The 18,360-nt window shown below is 41.3% G+C and overlaps 1 protein-coding gene across 1 annotated transcript in view; it reads right to left on the minus strand.

Annotated features, from left to right (window-relative positions):
• CDH10 (cadherin 10) overlaps nt 1-18,360 on the minus strand; it is a 152,599-nt gene that overhangs the window by 7,485 nt on the left and 126,754 nt on the right. Inside the window, exons 6-9 of the mRNA XM_063130256.1 lie at nt 15,840-16,027; nt 10,113-10,366; nt 4,919-5,055; nt 2,957-3,078 (exon numbers count right to left, since the gene is read on the minus strand). Of these exons, the coding sequence (XP_062986326.1) occupies nt 2,957-3,078; nt 4,919-5,055; nt 10,113-10,366; nt 15,840-16,027 (701 nt within the window). The remainder of the gene's footprint in view (nt 1-2,956; nt 3,079-4,918; nt 5,056-10,112; nt 10,367-15,839; nt 16,028-18,360) is intronic.

Genomic DNA, 18,360 nt, shown 5'->3' on the forward strand with positions numbered 1-18,360 from the left:
CACAAGGCAATATTCAGGTTACTAGTACGGCTGGGTAGATTTACAACTCTAAATCTATGGCAGCTCAGAGAGGAGGCTGGGCAGCTCACTGGTGCACAAGGAGGCTCAGGTAAGTCCCCCTCCCCTCCCAGCCGCTGCCCCCAACCCATGGGACTTACCAGAGGCTTCACGTACCGGTGAGCCACCTGGCCTCCTCTCTGGGCTGCCACAGATTTAGTGCTCTGAACTGCGGCAGGTGGAGGCCCTGTGGGTCGGTGGGTGGCAGCTGGGAGGGAGTGGAAAGGAATAGCAGGGAGTGGCTAGGAGGGGGAGGTCCAATGGACTCCCGGTCAGCCTTCTGCCTGGCTTTCCCGGTCGTTCATGGGCGTCTGGAAAATGCAGCTGCAGCCCCTGCCTCAAATTCAGAACTGAATCTGAAGTGAGGCACCCTGGGACTGAGGCACTCCAAGTTGAATCGGGACCAATTGGGAACCCCCGAATTGGCCTCCGAGTTAAGTTGGGGGGCCTGTGCGCAGCCCTAGTTGCTAGGTAACATAGTTACTTATGCCTGTACCAATATTTTGGCTTGGCTTTGTCCTGATTGCTGAACATGCAGTTTATCCTCTCTTACCTACTTTAGAACATATAACATGTGATGAATACTATAAATTGCTTTCTGAATTCAGGAGATTAAACATGCATGTAAAGATTAAAAAAAGGTAAAGAACATCCACATTTTCCTCTTGAACATACCTCAAAATGTGGTAAACCATGGAGATTTAGGCCTTAGCTAGACCTAAAGTTTATCCCGGGATCATCCCGGGGTCATCCCTGCCTGCTCCCGGGATCCCCTGTGTGTCATTTACATGAACAGGGATGACTCCGGGACAGTCCCGGGATAAACCTTAGGTCTAGCTAAGACCTCCAGTAGAAGTGCTGTTTCCAGTGTTCAAATATTTGTTCCCTTAACATTTGCACTAGAAGCGCCACAAGGTCATTCACTGCTCTCCTAAATCCACCACCCTTGCAAAATTGGTAAACAGTGCAATCCTATGCACATCTACTTCGTAGTAAGTCCCATTAAGTTCACTTGGTAATAGGTTCCATGAAGCTCCCAGGTAAGTATGCATATGATTGCTGCCTGGTAACAGTGAGAAGGTAGAATCCTTGAGGCAGGAGCAGGGAAATTTCATCAACCTCCCTGCCCCCACCCCATCTCCTTGTCTAATTGACAATTCACAGCTCAGCCTTAGATAACAGCATCCTCTGTAGAGGGATGTCTAGCTCTAAAGTTTTCTTTAGGCTATCTTTCTCCCAAGACTTAGGACATGGCTACACCTGCCAATATTTTGAGGATCACCCTGGGATCATCCCTGTGTATTCACATGATGCACAGGGCATCCCGGGAGCAGGGAGGTATGATTCCTCCCTTGCCCCAGGATATCAGCATAGCCTTTAATCCTACTTGATCCTGAGACCACGGACGTGTGGGTGGGCATTGAGATTTCATCCCGGCTCCTCTCGAGTAACCACGAGGTGCCAGGAACCGTGCATGGGACGCAGAGCTCCTGAGAAGCTCTGTGCCCATCGCCGGTGGGGTGGGGAGAGCAGAGCAGGAGGTTTTTGTTTGTTTGTTTGTTTTTTAAAAAACCCAACACTTCGCTTTTGCGCTCGACTGCTCAAGCGCTCCTTCCTCTTTAAGAAAAAACAAACAAAGTGGTGGCTGTGACGTCCTCCTCCTCCCAGGATGTCATGCACCGCATGTAGACAGAGGGGAGATCTTGCAATAACCACATTGCGAGATCCTTACCCCTCCATGGCGCTAGACCAGGTAGGTCTAGCCATGGCCTTACAGATGCAACTCCACATTATTCTGCCAGCCAATTATGCGGTTAATTCTATATATCCTACTCCAGAAAATTATGCATGAACTTCATGGGTAGTCTCACATTTGTTGTTGTTGTTTCACTGGAAACCATTACTGGAGGTTGTGGGGGATGGGGGGATGATGCTTTACCTTCTCCCCGTTTGTTTACTCAGAATTGACCTGCTAAAGTCGCTTTTCTCCTTGTTGTGGGGTGACATATCTTTCTTTCTGCAGGTTTAAAAGCAACTAAGGGAAAAGGGGCGATTCTGAGCAGGAAAAAACCAGCAGGAAGTGAAAGGGTTAAGCTTCCCCTGTGCTTCTAGTCTTCCTCTCCCAACCTGAAACCTCCAGTGCTTTGTCCTCAGAGTCACAACTGTGGGCTTCATCAAGCCCTAATGGCTGGTAGTACTTTGTGACTCTTGATGGCAAAGTCATTTCACAGTGATCAAAGTACAGTTCACAGCATCCCTTAAAGAGGCAAAGCAAAACAAATGTTTGCCCTTCTGTTGCGAACAACTTTTATGCTGTTGTGTGATTTGCCTACAGAAAGCCTTTTGAGATAAAACTGACATTTGCATAAAAATAGAACGCTGACAGTGACATTTTGGAACGCCATCCATGTCAACTCAGAGCACACTCGAGTTCTGTAGCGAAGCAGGATTAAAAAAAGAAAAGAAAAAAGAGAGAGAAAGAAATCAAATTTGATTACAAATTACCGTTTGTAACATATAGTGTTTTCCTCTATGAAGGCAGCATTGAACGCAATGAAGAGATTGTCTTTTAAGACATATCGGAGAAAACAAACACAGAGAAACATTGCAGGGAGGGGGGGAAGCTTGAAGTTTTAAGAGCACAAAGCGCCCTTTGTGGATCTACAAGAAAGCCATTTGGTAATTTACATGTTGATGTAGCTGGGAAGCGTTATTGTGCAAGGCTGGAGTCCGATTTGCTGGCAGCCATTTTTCCCCTTTTCATGTTACATTTCCCAAGCCACTCTCATAAGCAATCTTTCACTCTTCAGGAATAAACACATTATTGTAAATGAATGACTTGGTGCTTGTTCCTGTAACAAAAGCAAAATAGCTTTGAGCATTTATATAAATGACTTACTTGGCCGGCTCTTGCATTTTCACACACAAACGTATCGTAGAACACGGCAAACTGTGGCGCATTGTCATTCACATCCAGGATTCGGACGTAAACGGAAACACGAGTCATCTCTTTTGGGTTGTCTGTCAAAACGGGGGACATTGTTATAAACGATAAATTGACATGTAATATAAAAATGAAAAGAGGCATAGTAAAAACGAATGATTTTGAGAGTATATGGAAAAAGTTCCTGGAGTTTGTATTTTCTAAAGGAAGGGGGGATCCACCAACAGATGAAACTATGAGTTTTTGGAAACAAGAATGAGATCCCGAGGTGGGGGGAGCACTGTTATGTTTATTATATTATGTTTAATAGGTTAACATCGAATATATGATAGTAAGGTATTATAATGTCTTTGTTAAGTGATTTTGATTTGTGTTTGTTGTTTCAATAATAAAAATATTAAAAAAAAAAACGGGGGAAATCAGCAATCTCATGTAAAAATGCCTTCCTTTTTTTTCTATTAGAACTAAACCAACATGCCCCACAAGCATACTGTATGTTGTTGTTTTTTTGGGGGGGGGACAAACTGATTTCACTACATGAATTTCTACCAGCTCATGAAAACTTTAAATACCACAACCAGCCCATAGAATTACAGGGCCTATAACTGGGAGGTCCTTTAATGTATCACCAGTGCTTTTTGAGTGGAAGTTTGGGCCTAGGAGAGGGCCAAGCAAAGCTGGTAATAGGCCCGGGCCAGATGGGAAATGTAGGCCCCATTTCAAAGTGCTCATTAAGTATTTTTAAATCAGTTCTAAATACATATGAACTAGAACAATTTATAAAAAAGGTAATGGTAAGCGCTTTTATTCAAGATGTATATAAGACATCACTTCTTCAGATTCAGAAATGCTTTACCTGCTTTTCTTTGGGCAAATTCATCATCGACAACAGAAAAATCAAGCAACTTTGCCTTGTCCATATTAGTACTGCTCACTCACAGGAGAGCTACTTTGTAACAAATCTTTACCAAAAAGTCCCCCTTTGCCTCTACAAGGGGGAGTCGGAGTAAGCCCCCTCAAAATCGTAGGCCCATGCCAACTGGCCCCATAACTGGCTGAATGCAATCCCCACCCTTAGGATCCCTTCTGGCAACACAGTGCATACTCCTCTCACATCGCTCTGGTATCATAGAAGACTTGGCCCATGTGGGGGAAGCCTACATCACAGCTTTCCCCCAAACAAGCCAGCATTATCCCTCTCATAAACAGGAATGATACTGTCCTGGGAAGAAGCTACAATGTGGACTTCTCCAATATGTCTCTGATCTTCTACTGTTATGAAGGAACATAAACTGCAGTTGGGTCTACATATTAAAGCAGTGTTCTTCACCCAATCACCTCAAGTGCCGTTTTCCTCCTCCTCACTCTCAGCAGGGGCTCTCTAGCTTTGTCTTGTTGTTTGCTTTAGGAATGGGTCAGCTGTTGTGATCTGGACTACTGGAGGAAGCTTTGGGGATGAGGAGTCGGGAACCTGCCACTCATCATTTGTAAGATGGCTGGGTGGGGAGAGAAGAATGCAGGAGCAATCTGCCAATTAATTGTCGCAGGGGAGGGGATCAAAAGCAATGTGATTGGTTAGCTGCAGTGGTGCATTGCACAGGCACTGGAGGTGTAGAGAAAATTGTGTGAATGAGGGAGAGCATGGAACTACAAGGGGAAATTCTGCACCATTGAGTAGAGTGGAGCACCCTCTCAGTGATGACAAAAAGATCCATCTGAACCCAAGAACCACATGAGCATGTTGGGGGAAGGGAGAGGAGAGGGACCCTCTGGCCTAGAAAAGCCCTCCATGTGGCCTTAGCAACAATGACTGGAGCAAAAGCAGCTCCACATTCAAAGATAGTGAAGATCAGATGAAATCTTAGGTCTTCCACATGTGCCAGCCCTTTTGGAAATCCTACTGTGGTGCCTACTTACTGATCTCAGCTGCTATCACACTAAGATTGTGCCATTGAGATATTTCTCGGTCAAGCATCTTGGAAGTATAAATAGATCCATTTCCAGAATGTATGTTGAAGATTCTGTCAAGGTCAGTGTGACGGTCCAAAGAAAACCTAAAGGTGATCAAGTACAGAAAGATTTGTGTGTTGGCAACTACACATATGCTATTTTCATCTCCTTTATACATCATAAGACATAGTTATTTTTAACTCAGGGTGAAGATATATGTTACAATGATAGAATGGTGGAACCAAGTTGGAGGCCACACATTTTATTGAGACCTATCTTTTCCTTACCAGTATTGAACTCTTAAGAAATTAGCAGCAGAAGCCAGTCATGAATTTCCTTCTTCCCCAACAGTTCCTGAAGCCATTATGCACAGTTCATTAGCATGTACATATTATGTGAAGAAGCTCTACTGCATTGTTATGTCTATCTTCACTCACTTTTAATCATTTCTTATATTGACCACTGTAATAGTCTCCAGTGTTGGCCTTCCTCTGTTCTTCTCTGTCCTAAATTCCATAGCATTCTTAATGTTTGTTTTCCTTCACTCTTTCTCTAACAGTCCATGAACAGTCTTCCTCCTTTATTCCCTTCTACTCCCATATCTTTTTGTCTAGAGTTTGTAGACTGGTCAGCTTGTGGGCATGATCTGACTCATCTTGGTTTTGTACTATGTCTTGTTATGTTATGTGTTTGAGAAATTATTTTTAGGAATAACAATAATTTGGAAAAAAATAATAATACTCAGAACAATTGGCAGTATTCAAAGTTGACCATGTAAATTACACTGTGGTAGTTGTAAACATTCTCTAGCATAACACCAACAGCTGACATGACAGGTTAGCTGGCATGATAGGTTTTCTAGAGGAAATTCTATTGACGTTGTGCTAAAGATAGCATATGTTAGTGCAATATAATTTACATTAGCACTACTACTAACTTGGATATTGCCCATATTTTGCTATGGTATAAATGGATCACAATAAGGAGTTGGATCCAGGCTTAGTCAGATTTAGAATAGACTCACTGAAATCAATGGTATGATACAATGAAAAATAATGAAGATGATGATGATGATGATGATAAAATAGTTATTCATTCCTTACCCGCCTCTCCCTTTGGATTGAGGCAGGGAACAATATTAGTGCAACATTACAGTATAAATCTGATAATAAGATTAATTAAAAGAGCACATAAAACTAATACAACATCAAAATAACAATCAACACATCTTAAAAATTCTTGGTTTAACATCATCTGGGTAGGCCTGCCGGAAAAGGCTAGTTTTTAAAGCTGTGTGGAATTCAGAGAGAAAGTTAAGTTTACGAATAATATGAATAATATTACCTCCAGTATTGGAGGCAGTGTACCAGCTGGTGGGCGACATGTATTTCTCTAATGTGCGGTTCCACAGGCAGCTGATTGGACACTGTGTGAAGAGAATGCCGGCCTATAGGATCTCTTGGTCTGATCCAGCATGGCGCTTCTTATGTTCTTATATTCAACGTCATGACTAACTGAAATCCAGTAGATTTCAAGGGATGCGCTCTAAGTATGGCTAGGTCTGGATCCAGCCCAATATCTATAAAAACTAGATTATTATGGGTGGAACTAGCTGTTACAGCAAGCGCAAGACTACTGCCAAAAATAGCCTGATGTCTCCTCTTTTCTTTCTCATGACGTCTAGGGTGATGTAACATCACAATACTGCAACTTTTCCCATGCTCCACTTCATTGGCTGCCAGTTGCAAACAAGGGAGCACTCGTGGCATGATGCCATGCACAAAGTAGCCCGAGATGTTGGGAAACAGAGAACAAGCAAAAGGATTACAGTTTTCAGTGAGAACCTCATGTTTGTCTGGTTTCAGCTTGATTCAATGAAATATATGTAATTTGAGTTGCTAGGATATGCATGCCTATAGGACCGAGCTCTTCTTCTTTTCAAGATGTTGGTCCAGTAACTTTCCAATAACAGCATCATACAGAATTTTTGGAATATCAACACCTCGGAGTTAATAGTTCCATGCAAAAAGGCTTTTCTGTGTTTCCTATCTGAGCAAAAAAAAAGGTAGCGGTGAAGTGTGTCAGTCTAAGAAGTAATTATTACATCACTGGCTGATACAGAAAAGGTTTGTGCAAGCTTGTGTGTGAAAGGCTTGTGTGTTATAAATATATAATCATTATTACAGAGGATTTATATTTAATATCTGCCTTTTATATGAACAGTTTTGTGGCATCAAGTGTCTTTCTGCACTCTGTGAAAAGACAGCTCAGGCAGAACTATAATAATCAACTACTGTGCTTTAATAGGCAACAGGCAACTTTTGCTTCCTTCTGAACTCAACCCAGAAAAATATAGTCATTTACCTTTATTAGCCCTATTATCTCTGCAGGTGAAAAAATATTTAATTAGAAAGGGGTAATGTAACCCCACTGCTCCTACTTCAAACCCCAGATAATACTACCCTAAACTAAATAAATTGCAGGGACAGCTCTTTCTTCCAGTATTATCAATAGTTCTAGCTTATTCTTCACCTACAATTTATTTCATATGAAGGAGGATAGCTGATCACAAAAGTAAGATCCTGATCTGGGTCCATTTTGAAAAATGCAGCGGAACCAACACCCACATTTTGAGATATTCTAGTGAAGAAAGGAACACTTATATCGCTAGTTATTATGAAGTATACAAAAATAACTAGACATAATGCTCTTAAACTATAATTGTTTTGATTGTTTTTGTTTGCAATTTAATCTTTAGTACATTCAAGAGCAGGTCTAACAGCCACCCTGGAATCTTGTTCTTCTCTTTGAATTATCTTTGCCCACAACCCACCCCACCACATGGCCCTAAACTATGTAATACAGGCACTTCTGTATTCAGCATTCAACTTTTTATACACACACATGCACACACTTCAGAAAGGATTTATGAATAGTGATTGTACGCAAACCATGGTTAGATTTTATGGTTTCATGGTATTTTTGTTTCATTCAATTGTTTTAACCTCTATTGTAAGCTGCCCAGAAAACTTGTGTTATTAAGAGGCATATTAATGTCATTATTAGAATATAAATAATCTGGGATTTGTTTTCTTTTCCTAGTCTTCCTAACGGAAATCTAATAGTCCTGTGAAAATATTTAGATGTGAAGAGAGTGATCTTCTGAATCAGGGATGGGCAGAAGGTAGATTGGGGTCCGCTGGTAGATCTCTCAGTGATTTGCATCTCTGACTCCCAGTTGTTTAACAATAGCTATTTTATAGCTCTAAATCAGACTGTTAGATTAGATTGTACCACAGTAATTCAGATGCAGATTTATATCCATCTAGATCATCTTAGTGTATGGCTCATAGGGGCTGTCTCCATGCGAGGAAAGCCTCACAGTGGCTGAGGATCTGCGCCCAACTGGTTAGACGATGCAGACGCAGCTTCACAGCCACCACAGGGCTTCCCCGCAATGCTCCGATTTGAAAAAGTTGGGGATTAACACCAACTTTTTCAAAGTGAGTGATGTCAACACAGGGCTTCCGCTGTGTAACGTCGCTCTGCGGAAAATCTGGGGACAACCTGGAGATGGAGCCTGGTGGAAGGAGACCAGCGATTGGTTGCCTTCCACCGGGAAGAAGGCAGGGCTGCTCTGGGACACAGATGGCTGCCCAGAAAACCCCACACTCCCTCCTCAGTGTTGGGATTGCCTGACGCCTCCCTGGGAGACGGGAAGCATGGGGTTGAGGAGGGAGGTGGCACCCACCCAGCGCAGTGAAGACAGCCCCATGGAGTGCAGGAAATCATTCACTCTATCCTCTGAGCCACAATTAGGCATCTGGCTCCAGTTGGTGGATCTAGCAAAAACAACAACAACAACAACAACAACAACAACAACAACAACAACAACAACAACGGAGATTCTGTAAGCTTGAAATCTGCCTTCCCCTGTTGTGAATGATATCAAATCCACACTCGTCCAGTTTTTTTGCCAGTAAGGATTAGTCCAACTTCCCTGCCATTCATTCTTGTCTTTTATTAAGTGTTGCTGAAACACCGTTTGTCATTCTATGGAATATCCAACTACCTGGACAGACATTAACAAGACAATTATCAGTAGTTTGAGTGTCATCTAATGTGAACAACAGGACATGATGAGAGATGGGCTTATGCCATTACAGACCCTCAAGTCTTGGCAGATCCAATTAACCTTCATTTTTATCTCATAGTTGGCTTATGTTATTGTCAAATGAGTCTGAAATAAATCAGCGATGTTAAATAACCCTATTCATTCTCAGTTGTATAACTATCATCTGGACAGCAGAGGTGGAAAAGGTAAGAGACATGCTTGTGAAAATACACAGAAGCCATGGAACAGAATCAAATAACCGTTCAGTATTCTCTTAATATGTGTAGCGGATGGCTTGTCCTTTTTTTTCTTTTCTTTTTTACATTCATATAAGCATTTGTGGTCCTGATTCGGATCGAGACTACTACACTCCAGTTGGGGAGAATGAAACCTTCTCCCACTGCCCCCCCCCTGACCTGCCCATGGTGGGGGTTAAAAAAGAAAAGTCTCTATTAGCACTGATGCAGAGTTATTTTTTAACCCTCCCCCAGGAGGGATTTTGAATGGTGGAGACCACTGGGGTCTCAATCCAAATTGGGGTGAGGCACAATCCAAATTGAGGACAAGCAAAAAAGAGAGACAACACTCAGCTACATGCTACACAATTGGCGTAACATGTAGTTTTTCTCAAAATGTTTGCACCTATGTCCTTTTCATTAACCTATGCACAGAGATAGAACCCGTGTCATCTTTCATTACTAAAATGAAAGGTACCGAGTCACAATCTTGCCTTGAGATTTCACATTCTGACCTGGAAGCACCAAGGATTCTTCAAATAATCTATATATGGTAGTTCCATCTGAGCAGTGGCAATCTGTACATGGTCAAAACAACCCTCTTCTACAAGATTATTTCACATTCCAGAATGGAAGACTGGTTAGTCTTGGTTCAAATTCAACCTTTCATATGATACCCTTCCTCCTTAGTACATTAAACATACCATTTTGCCCATTTCACCAGTCAGAATAAAAGTATCAACTGAAATCATTAGACAGAGATATCATCCCCTTGATGTTATTAATCAAGGTTCTAGATTCTGGCCTTTACCTGATGGGTCCTGCAGCAGAATCTGGATCTCGGGCCATCACAGTGCCTATGATTGTGCCCACCTCGATATCTTCATGTATCTCAAAAAGGTATGAGGACCTGCTGAATATGGGAGGCTCATCCACGTCTTCTACAGATATTTTCACAGTCGTTGTATCTTTAAAAGGCCCAAGGTAATAAAAACGTGGGTCAACATATAGATTCTCTGCCTCTACTTTCAAAGTATATAGCCTTCTGCTCTCATAGTCTAGGGGCTGTAAGAAAACACAGTCATGGAACAAAATTAATAATCCAACACAAAAATACGTCACCTGGTTTAATGGCAGGTTCTGAAATGATGAGAAGTGACGTGATCCAAGCAGTGTTATATAGCTTGTGTTGCAGTGTAGCAGATTGAGTATTAGGTCCTGATGCTGTTTTTGCCATGGACAAGTAGGGATGCGAAATTTGCATTAACAACAACAACAACAACAATCCTCATATATCCAGTTCAAGAGGGGCTGGATGTTTGCTGCGATGAGAATATGGATGCACAACTGTGTCTGCATAAATATGCAAGTAAAAAGATGCCACTGCATGTGGATCACCCTTGCTGGTTTGGGATGTTGGACTTGGATTGGAGACAGCCATACTTCAGGTTGGAACACAGGCCTACTTCACACAAAGAGTAGGTGATACAGCAAAAATGTTCCTGGACTCTACCATCTTTAAAAGATTATTTATTTATATTTAGACCAGACAGAGTACCTTTCTTGTAGCAACCTACCATATACTGAGGATAGGTTCAGACCCACCCGAAAGTGCCTCCTCTGCGAGAGATTCAGAGGATGGGAATGGGAGAAGGCCTTTTCAATGGTAGCTCCTCAGCTGTGAAATGTCCTCCCCAGTGAAGCCTGCCTGGCGCCAGCACTGGCATCTTTCCAGCACCAAGTCAAAACTTTCCTCTACTCCCAGATATATGAAGGCATATGGTTGTTGCTTTTTAATGTGTTTGTTGTTTTCATTATGGTCTGCATTGATGTTTTAGTCATTTTATTATGTTTTGGTGTTTTTAATGGAAATTGATTTTTACCTATTTTATATTTTGTATGTTTAAATAATTTTGTTGTAAGTCACCTTACAACACTACTACTACTACTACTACTAATGTTACTATTCATATTATTTGATGTATCTTTAACCCACTCTTCAATCAAAAAAGGCTCCCAATGGCTTAATCGATAAGCCAGTCTCTGCCCTCAGGTGTGCAATCTGACAATCTTACCATTCTAAATCATCGTGCAATTTAAGAGCTGTGATGCTGACAAAAATACTCACTTTTATCATGAGTTAGACACCCGTGCCTTGAAACGTTTACGGATGGGAGATAGTGGACAGCATAACTGAATGTTTTCCCCACTATGAGAAGCTCACTAAACAGAAAACTAAAACTACACCTGCGGGCTTTTGGGCCCGGGGGGAGGATCCCAGGCTTCCCTGCTTCCGGGATCATCCTTCAGCCTGCACACGCCTACGCGGCATCCCAGAAGTAAGGAAGGGCATTCCAGTGTGGCGTTTTTTCAAACTGAATGTTTGTGCAGGAACACAGGAACGATCGTGCACCAGAGTTAGTTTAAAAAGAAAGAAAAAACACCTCAAACCTCAGCTCCCAAAGATGCCAAGAGTCATCCAAGGGATGGTGAAACTGCTGCCCCCCATCCCTGATGGGCATGGAGACCCCCCAGACAGCTCCGTGCCTATTTGCTGAGGCCCCACTTGCAGGGAGGAGGGCCCACTGCCCGTGGTCCTCGAGGTTGTCCTGGGACTGTGGGAAAAATCATAATATATCCAGTCCATTTTATGTTGGGACAACTGATAGGTTGTTCCAAGTTGACCCTGGGATCCCCTGGGCATCATTTGGACACATAGGGATGACCTCGAGTTGACCCCAGGATATACGGCTGGTGTAGACATGCCCTAGGTCAGGGATCAGAGTTCTAGCCTTTTTCTTCATATGTTATTTTGAAAGTACAGGGTTCAGTTTCATGCAGCATGATTTAACCTCACTGATGTGATATCTGTTTGTGTATCACAGTGATACATACTGCTTGACTTTTGGTGGGCTTTAAGGTCCACAAAATTGACCATGCTGCATCATAACAGTAATTCTACAAAAGATCGAAATTACTTTTAAAGAAATTTGACAGAATTTAAACTTCAGTGTGGAGAATCTGGGCTTAACCTGATGCATTTACATTGAATTTCATGAATCTGACATCAGAGAATTTTTTGCAAAATATATGTGACATTTTGTCAGCAATTCCTTTTAAAATGAAAAGTTTGGAGTTATAATTAGAATACATATTTTTTGTATAGACAAGGCATTCCATTCTCCGATCTCTCTCTGACTGCAGATGAAAAGTGCTAGCTAATTAATGATTTCCAGGGAATGAACAGTCTGGGGGAAAGTGCAGCTTGTCTGACACCAGAGCAGAGCTTCATTAGCATGCACAATATAACAGAACGATATCAAAAAACGGACCCAAAATGGATTCTGGAGACACTTCTGAATTTATTTTCCCTAAAACCTTTAATGTTAAATTAGTACTCATAAAAGATGCCAGACTGTCTTGGCACTTAAATCTTCTATTTACTCTGAAGTTACATTACACTGGCAGCAAATATTCCCTTCTTACATTACCCTGAGACTCTCCCTCCCTCCATCTTAACCTTGTTCTCAAGGAGAACTTTATGCTATACATGGTAATGATGCCTGAAGCACAGTCTAAGGTTTTGAAACTGCCCAGGATGCAACATTCTGTCCTCCAGACACTTGAGGGGTTAGCCACAAATAAGTCATCAATTTGGGACAGTCATTACCAACATTACCAACATAATTAGGGGTGCACAGCGCCCTCCCCCCTGAGAAATGGCACTAGCTTTGTCAAAAACCCTGTTGGTTTCCCTCAAAATCCTTACGGCATTTCCCTGAGGCAGAAAATTTTCTTTGAATTTTGCTGTAATGGTAGCTGTAGTGGAAAAAATGTGCTGCATTGGAGCCCATTTTTCTAACTCTGAATATATCACTGTTAAACTATTTTGCCTTCAGTTGGCAACAGCGAACTCTGACAAATCTGAAAAGTGTGGCAAATGATTGTCCAACTGTCCATAATACTAGAGAGCAGAGCACTTGAAGAATATGCCACAAAGGATGCAAACACAGGGACCAGATGTTATAGCACACCCAAATGCCAGCTCGGTGCCCATACCTACTCCGGCAATTTTATTTCAACATCCTACACTTGTTCATCCTCCAATCTGATATATGTCAACTCCTGTCAGTATTTTTTTTTGGGGGGGGGGTCTACATAGGGCAATCAGACTAGTCTCTATAGAAAATAATAAATGGGCACAAATCTGACATCAGAAGTAAGGATGTGTGAACATTTGCTATTTGAGCCCATTGAGGTTCTCCAAGGCCTCCCTTGAAATACAGCTTTCCTTTTTCACATTCCTGAATGTGAGCATTTCTTTTCTCGATCAAGAAAATGTACACTTTTCACTAGGTGAAAAATGCACATTTTTACACCCTCCCCAAATGTGTACTTTTCCCCAATTCAGTAAAGAATGAAAAATGCACATTTTTCAAACGGGTTCACATGTTTAGAAACGTGTAAATATTTTCTCAGAAAATGCATGCGAGTTCGGGATTGCAAGTGGGGCTTGTCTGACAATTTTGCGAACTCAAACGAAAATTCTCGTCCATCCCTAAGAAATGGCATGATCCAGAAATCAGTTGGTAAGCATTTCAGCCTCCCAGAACACTCTCTCATGGACTTTATAATGGCAACTGCAGAGCAAAAACCTCAAATGTTCATTAGAGTGAGAGACCACCAGGTTACAATACATCAAGAGGTTCGCTTCTATTTACAGAGGTTTGTAGTGGGATTAAAAGTTTGTTTTTGTTTTTAATCACACCACATGTCTTAAATGGCTTACCTAGTGCTTTTGTGGTATCAGCTACAACTGTTCTGTGAATGGCCACTGTTAATAATATGATTGTCACTGCCTGTAATTTCTGCATTTAATTTCCTTCTTACCTTATGATACCCTGAAACTATGTCTGTCTATCTGTCTGTCTGTCTATACATTCATCTATCTTTATGGTGCCCAAAGACTCTTTGTCGTTTTTGCACAAAGAAGATAATTCTATGGCATGTATTAATTTAGGCTTCATATCTGCAAATGTCATTGGATTCTTGATACTGCCTAAATTAGTATCACAAAACTCCTAAATTCATTCATAAGCTGCATTGATTACATGTGGTCTGATGGTATAAAACAGTATGTTTAAGATGAGGCACACTGACAACTACAGGATGCAACGTAACAGCTTGAATTGGTTTGAGCTTCTACCGTAAAAAGCCCAGAACCAATGTGGCAGCAGTGTTGTTCCAATACTGATGAATGTTCAGAATGGGATGGAGAATCATGCAACTCCTATACATCAACCTACAATCATTTCTGTGAAGCCAATTACATCATTCCAATCTATACCTCCTATATAATGGAAAACTTACATAATGAGATTGCCAGTGATAGACAGTGTAATAGGATGAATTTGCCTTGCACAGAATGCTGTTCTAGTTCCTTGACAGGCACCATTCTTTACAAGCAGGGTGTGAAAGTTTAGTAGGAAGACATACTGTTAATTGCTTTCTACCTCTTGACCTACAGTTCCGTTGACGAAAATAGGCAATGTTTGCCTATTAATTAGATCATGATAACTATCCATAATAACCACACACTTGTGTGACTTATGGGGTTGAGAAGTATCATAAACAAGTAGACCTGGCCTAAGCCACGTCTACCCACCATTTTTGTAAACATTTTTGGCTCTGCAAAACATGTATATTCTTTTGCTAATTTTCTGCACTCACGTCTGGATTTTCCTTTAGAATGCCCTGACTTTCAGTTGCCCCTATTTCCATCAGTCGCATTATCATCATATGGCCAAAACAAGTTGTCTTCGTCATGTCAGATGTAGCATCATGGCATCATCCCTATTGCTATAAGTTCCCAGATTGGGGAAATAATAACAGTACTGAAGCAGCAGCCACAGGAATAGGGCACCAAACAATCTTTTCAAAAGGTGGGTATTCACATGATGTTTTGGGGAAAATGCCTATACCCTGCCAAAAACTGAACTAAATATTCAGTACAGCACAGCCCTAAACGTGATTGATGCTCAAACTCAACAATTCATGAGCAAGCCTACAGACTTAAAACGTGTTTGTACACATTTTATACAGCTTAAGAAAAGTTCACTATTTTGCTGAAACCTAATAATACAAGGAAGAAAGGATGCCCCAAGAGATGTCAGATAATGTAGTTTTCAGCAAATAAACCAAAAAAGAAGAAAAAAAGAATCGATAAACCTTATCTCCAATGTCATGCAAATATAAAAGGGAATTTAATACTTTTTCACATACACTCTTCAGTGTAACTGGTAATGGAAAATGTTATGGCTGTTGCTATTTATATCTCATTATATTCCTGTGGCTACATGTTAGTAATTTTTGCACCCATTCTTTTTCTTCTATAGAAAGGAAATAATTGCGGAATCTAAAATAACACCACATGATGTTTCTTGGCAAGCAGTGTTTAGTACACCATCTCTACAAAATATATAATCTCAATGTTGGTGCTGTTTTAAAGCATTCAGTGATTCACTGCAATGATACACACCTTTCGCACTGTTATAATGCCTTCCTGCGTGTCCTTTTGGGTAACAATGTCAAACATATCCCTTCCATCACCATCAATAATTCGATATTCAAGTTCTGCATTTCTCCCAATGTCTGCATCAGAGGCTTTTATACTTCCAATGGCAGTGCCAACTGGAGAGGATTCTGGAATACGAAGGTGGACTGAGCCTGCAAAGAAGACAGATTCAGAAGCAGATTCATTTCTTAGTCACAAGCATGTGTGATACTCCAACACTACAGATTTGGACAGTCATTTAAGATACTTAATCTGAGGATTATAAGAAGAGGAAAGGTATAAGCCACTGGTTGGGAATGTGTGGCCATCCACAACTCCAATCAGCCATAGTCAACATAGCCAAGGGTGAGGGTTGCTGGGAGTTACAGTCCAACAACATCTGGAGGGCCCCACATTTCCCAATCCTGGGATAGGCAATGGGCTAAAACTAAAGAAACACCAGATGACTACCTAATACTTTATGCACTAGGGGTGTGCAGAGTAGCTCTGCTCTGCTCTGCAATTTGGAGCAGTGCTCCGCTTACCATGTTCTCCACTCTGATTTCAGAGTAGCTCCCCTTGCTCCGCTCCATTGGATTATCCAACAGAGCTCCATCCCATTTTTGAATAATCACTTCATTATAGCCTATGGCAATTAACCAAAATGCTTACAGCTCTGTCATGTTTAAAGATAAAGAGATGAAACTTGGCACTGTGATAGCTCTTAAGTAGGGCTTTAGCCTTGCTAAGTTTGAAGCAGATTCCTTCATTCCTTGTTTTTTTTTTTAAAAAAAAAATCACCCTCAAACCATTCCCTCCATACACAAGTGTGCACACATACACACACACATACACACACACATCCAAAACTGTGCAGGACCTTTTATCCTTTACTTTGCTGATGCACAGTTGTGTTCCCTGACAGTTTGCTTTAATGGGGTGAAATGGGTAGGTCACAATGTATAAAGAGTGGTCTGTGGTCTGCTTTGTCAGTCAAAGGTTGTGGGTCAAACATACTGCACTGCTGGTGCAGTATGCAAAACTAGTTGCAACATCAGAAAAAGGTTGCTTTAATTATAGAAATAAATCCAATACCAATGAAGTAGAAAAAAGAAAACTAATCAAGTTAGTAGAACAATTATGGGCATCATCCAAACTTTCCTGTGTACTGATGTAACAGGAACCTAGCAGTTCCAAAAAGCAGCCAGAAATGAACCAAAATGCTTGTTTACAGAATGGTGCTGTTCAGCAGAGCTTGCAGAACAGAACTCTGCTGACCTGTCCTGTTCCATACGAGAGTGTTCCGGCTTATTTCCAGGATTGCTTTAGGAAGTGATAACTTCCTGCTGTATTACTAGTGGGTCCCACTGGTGCAGTATTGGATATTTATTTATTGCATTTATATGCCACCCCATAGCCGAAGCTCTCTGGGCAGTTTACAAAAATGTAACTTCTTATAGAAACAATAGCTGTCAAATCAAACAAATCCATCTTTTAAAGACTAAATGAATTTGGGATGGTTTCTTTAATTTGAAGACTATGACTTCTATGCCTAGCTTTATCTGGAATTTTTCCATTGACCTGAGATTCAGTTGTTTGCAGATGGATGATGATGATATTAAATATAGCCAATGAGACTGTTCACACAATTACTTCTGTTTGCCCCAATCTGTGCAAGCCTATCCGAAATGATGCCAACACTGGGCTTTAAAATGGAGAACATGATTAGGGCAATTCATCAAAGTGGGAATAGGAAAAAATATGATTACCCCTGCTTAATTTAGAGGAATCCCAATTTGCTGTGGACACCGCACCCCCCTTTTAGCCACCGCCAAATAACTTTGGGCATCCCTGGGATCTGCAGTCCCACATTGTATGACTGAGAAGTTCCAGATCTTGGGCTGGAAATGAAGCAATACACTCTCTGGCTTTTGCAAACATTCCTTAAGATGATGCGCAAAACACCTCTAAGTTTTTCAAGTACTTGAAGAAACGTTTGCAACACCTTGTTGTTCTGCAAGGTGAAAAAGAGAGTGTTTGCCCATCCTTGGTGGCGAATGTGTTTTGAAAATATGGAACAAATCCAATGTAAACTTATTTGTGTGGGTTCATGGAAATTAATGGATTCAGCAAAGGTGCAAAGTATTGCTCTTGAAGATCTCCCTTTTGTTCCAATGCAGTTTGGAAAGGGTATGTTTTTTATATCTTTGTGTCTGTATTTGTAAGATTTGATCATTTTACTTGTTTGCAATGCTTCTGGCAAGGAGGCCAGGACACTGTACATGAGCCTCTGTGGTGGTATTCACTCATGAGACATTTCTACTAGCAGTATATGTGGGTGTGCTTTGTTACTGGCCTGAAAAGAAGGCTGAAATGGTCAGCTTGTGTGTGTATGTAAGGTCAGCTTGTGTGTGTGTGTGTGTGTGTATGCAGCGTGCCCTGTTTGGGGTCTCTGGTTGGCCGTTGTGTGAACAGAATGCTGGACTAGATGGACCTTTGGTCTTAT

This window comes from Elgaria multicarinata, chromosome 7 (assembly GCF_023053635.1).
Source record: "Elgaria multicarinata webbii isolate HBS135686 ecotype San Diego chromosome 7, rElgMul1.1.pri, whole genome shotgun sequence".
Classification (NCBI taxonomy): Eukaryota; Metazoa; Chordata; class Lepidosauria; order Squamata; family Anguidae; genus Elgaria; species Elgaria multicarinata.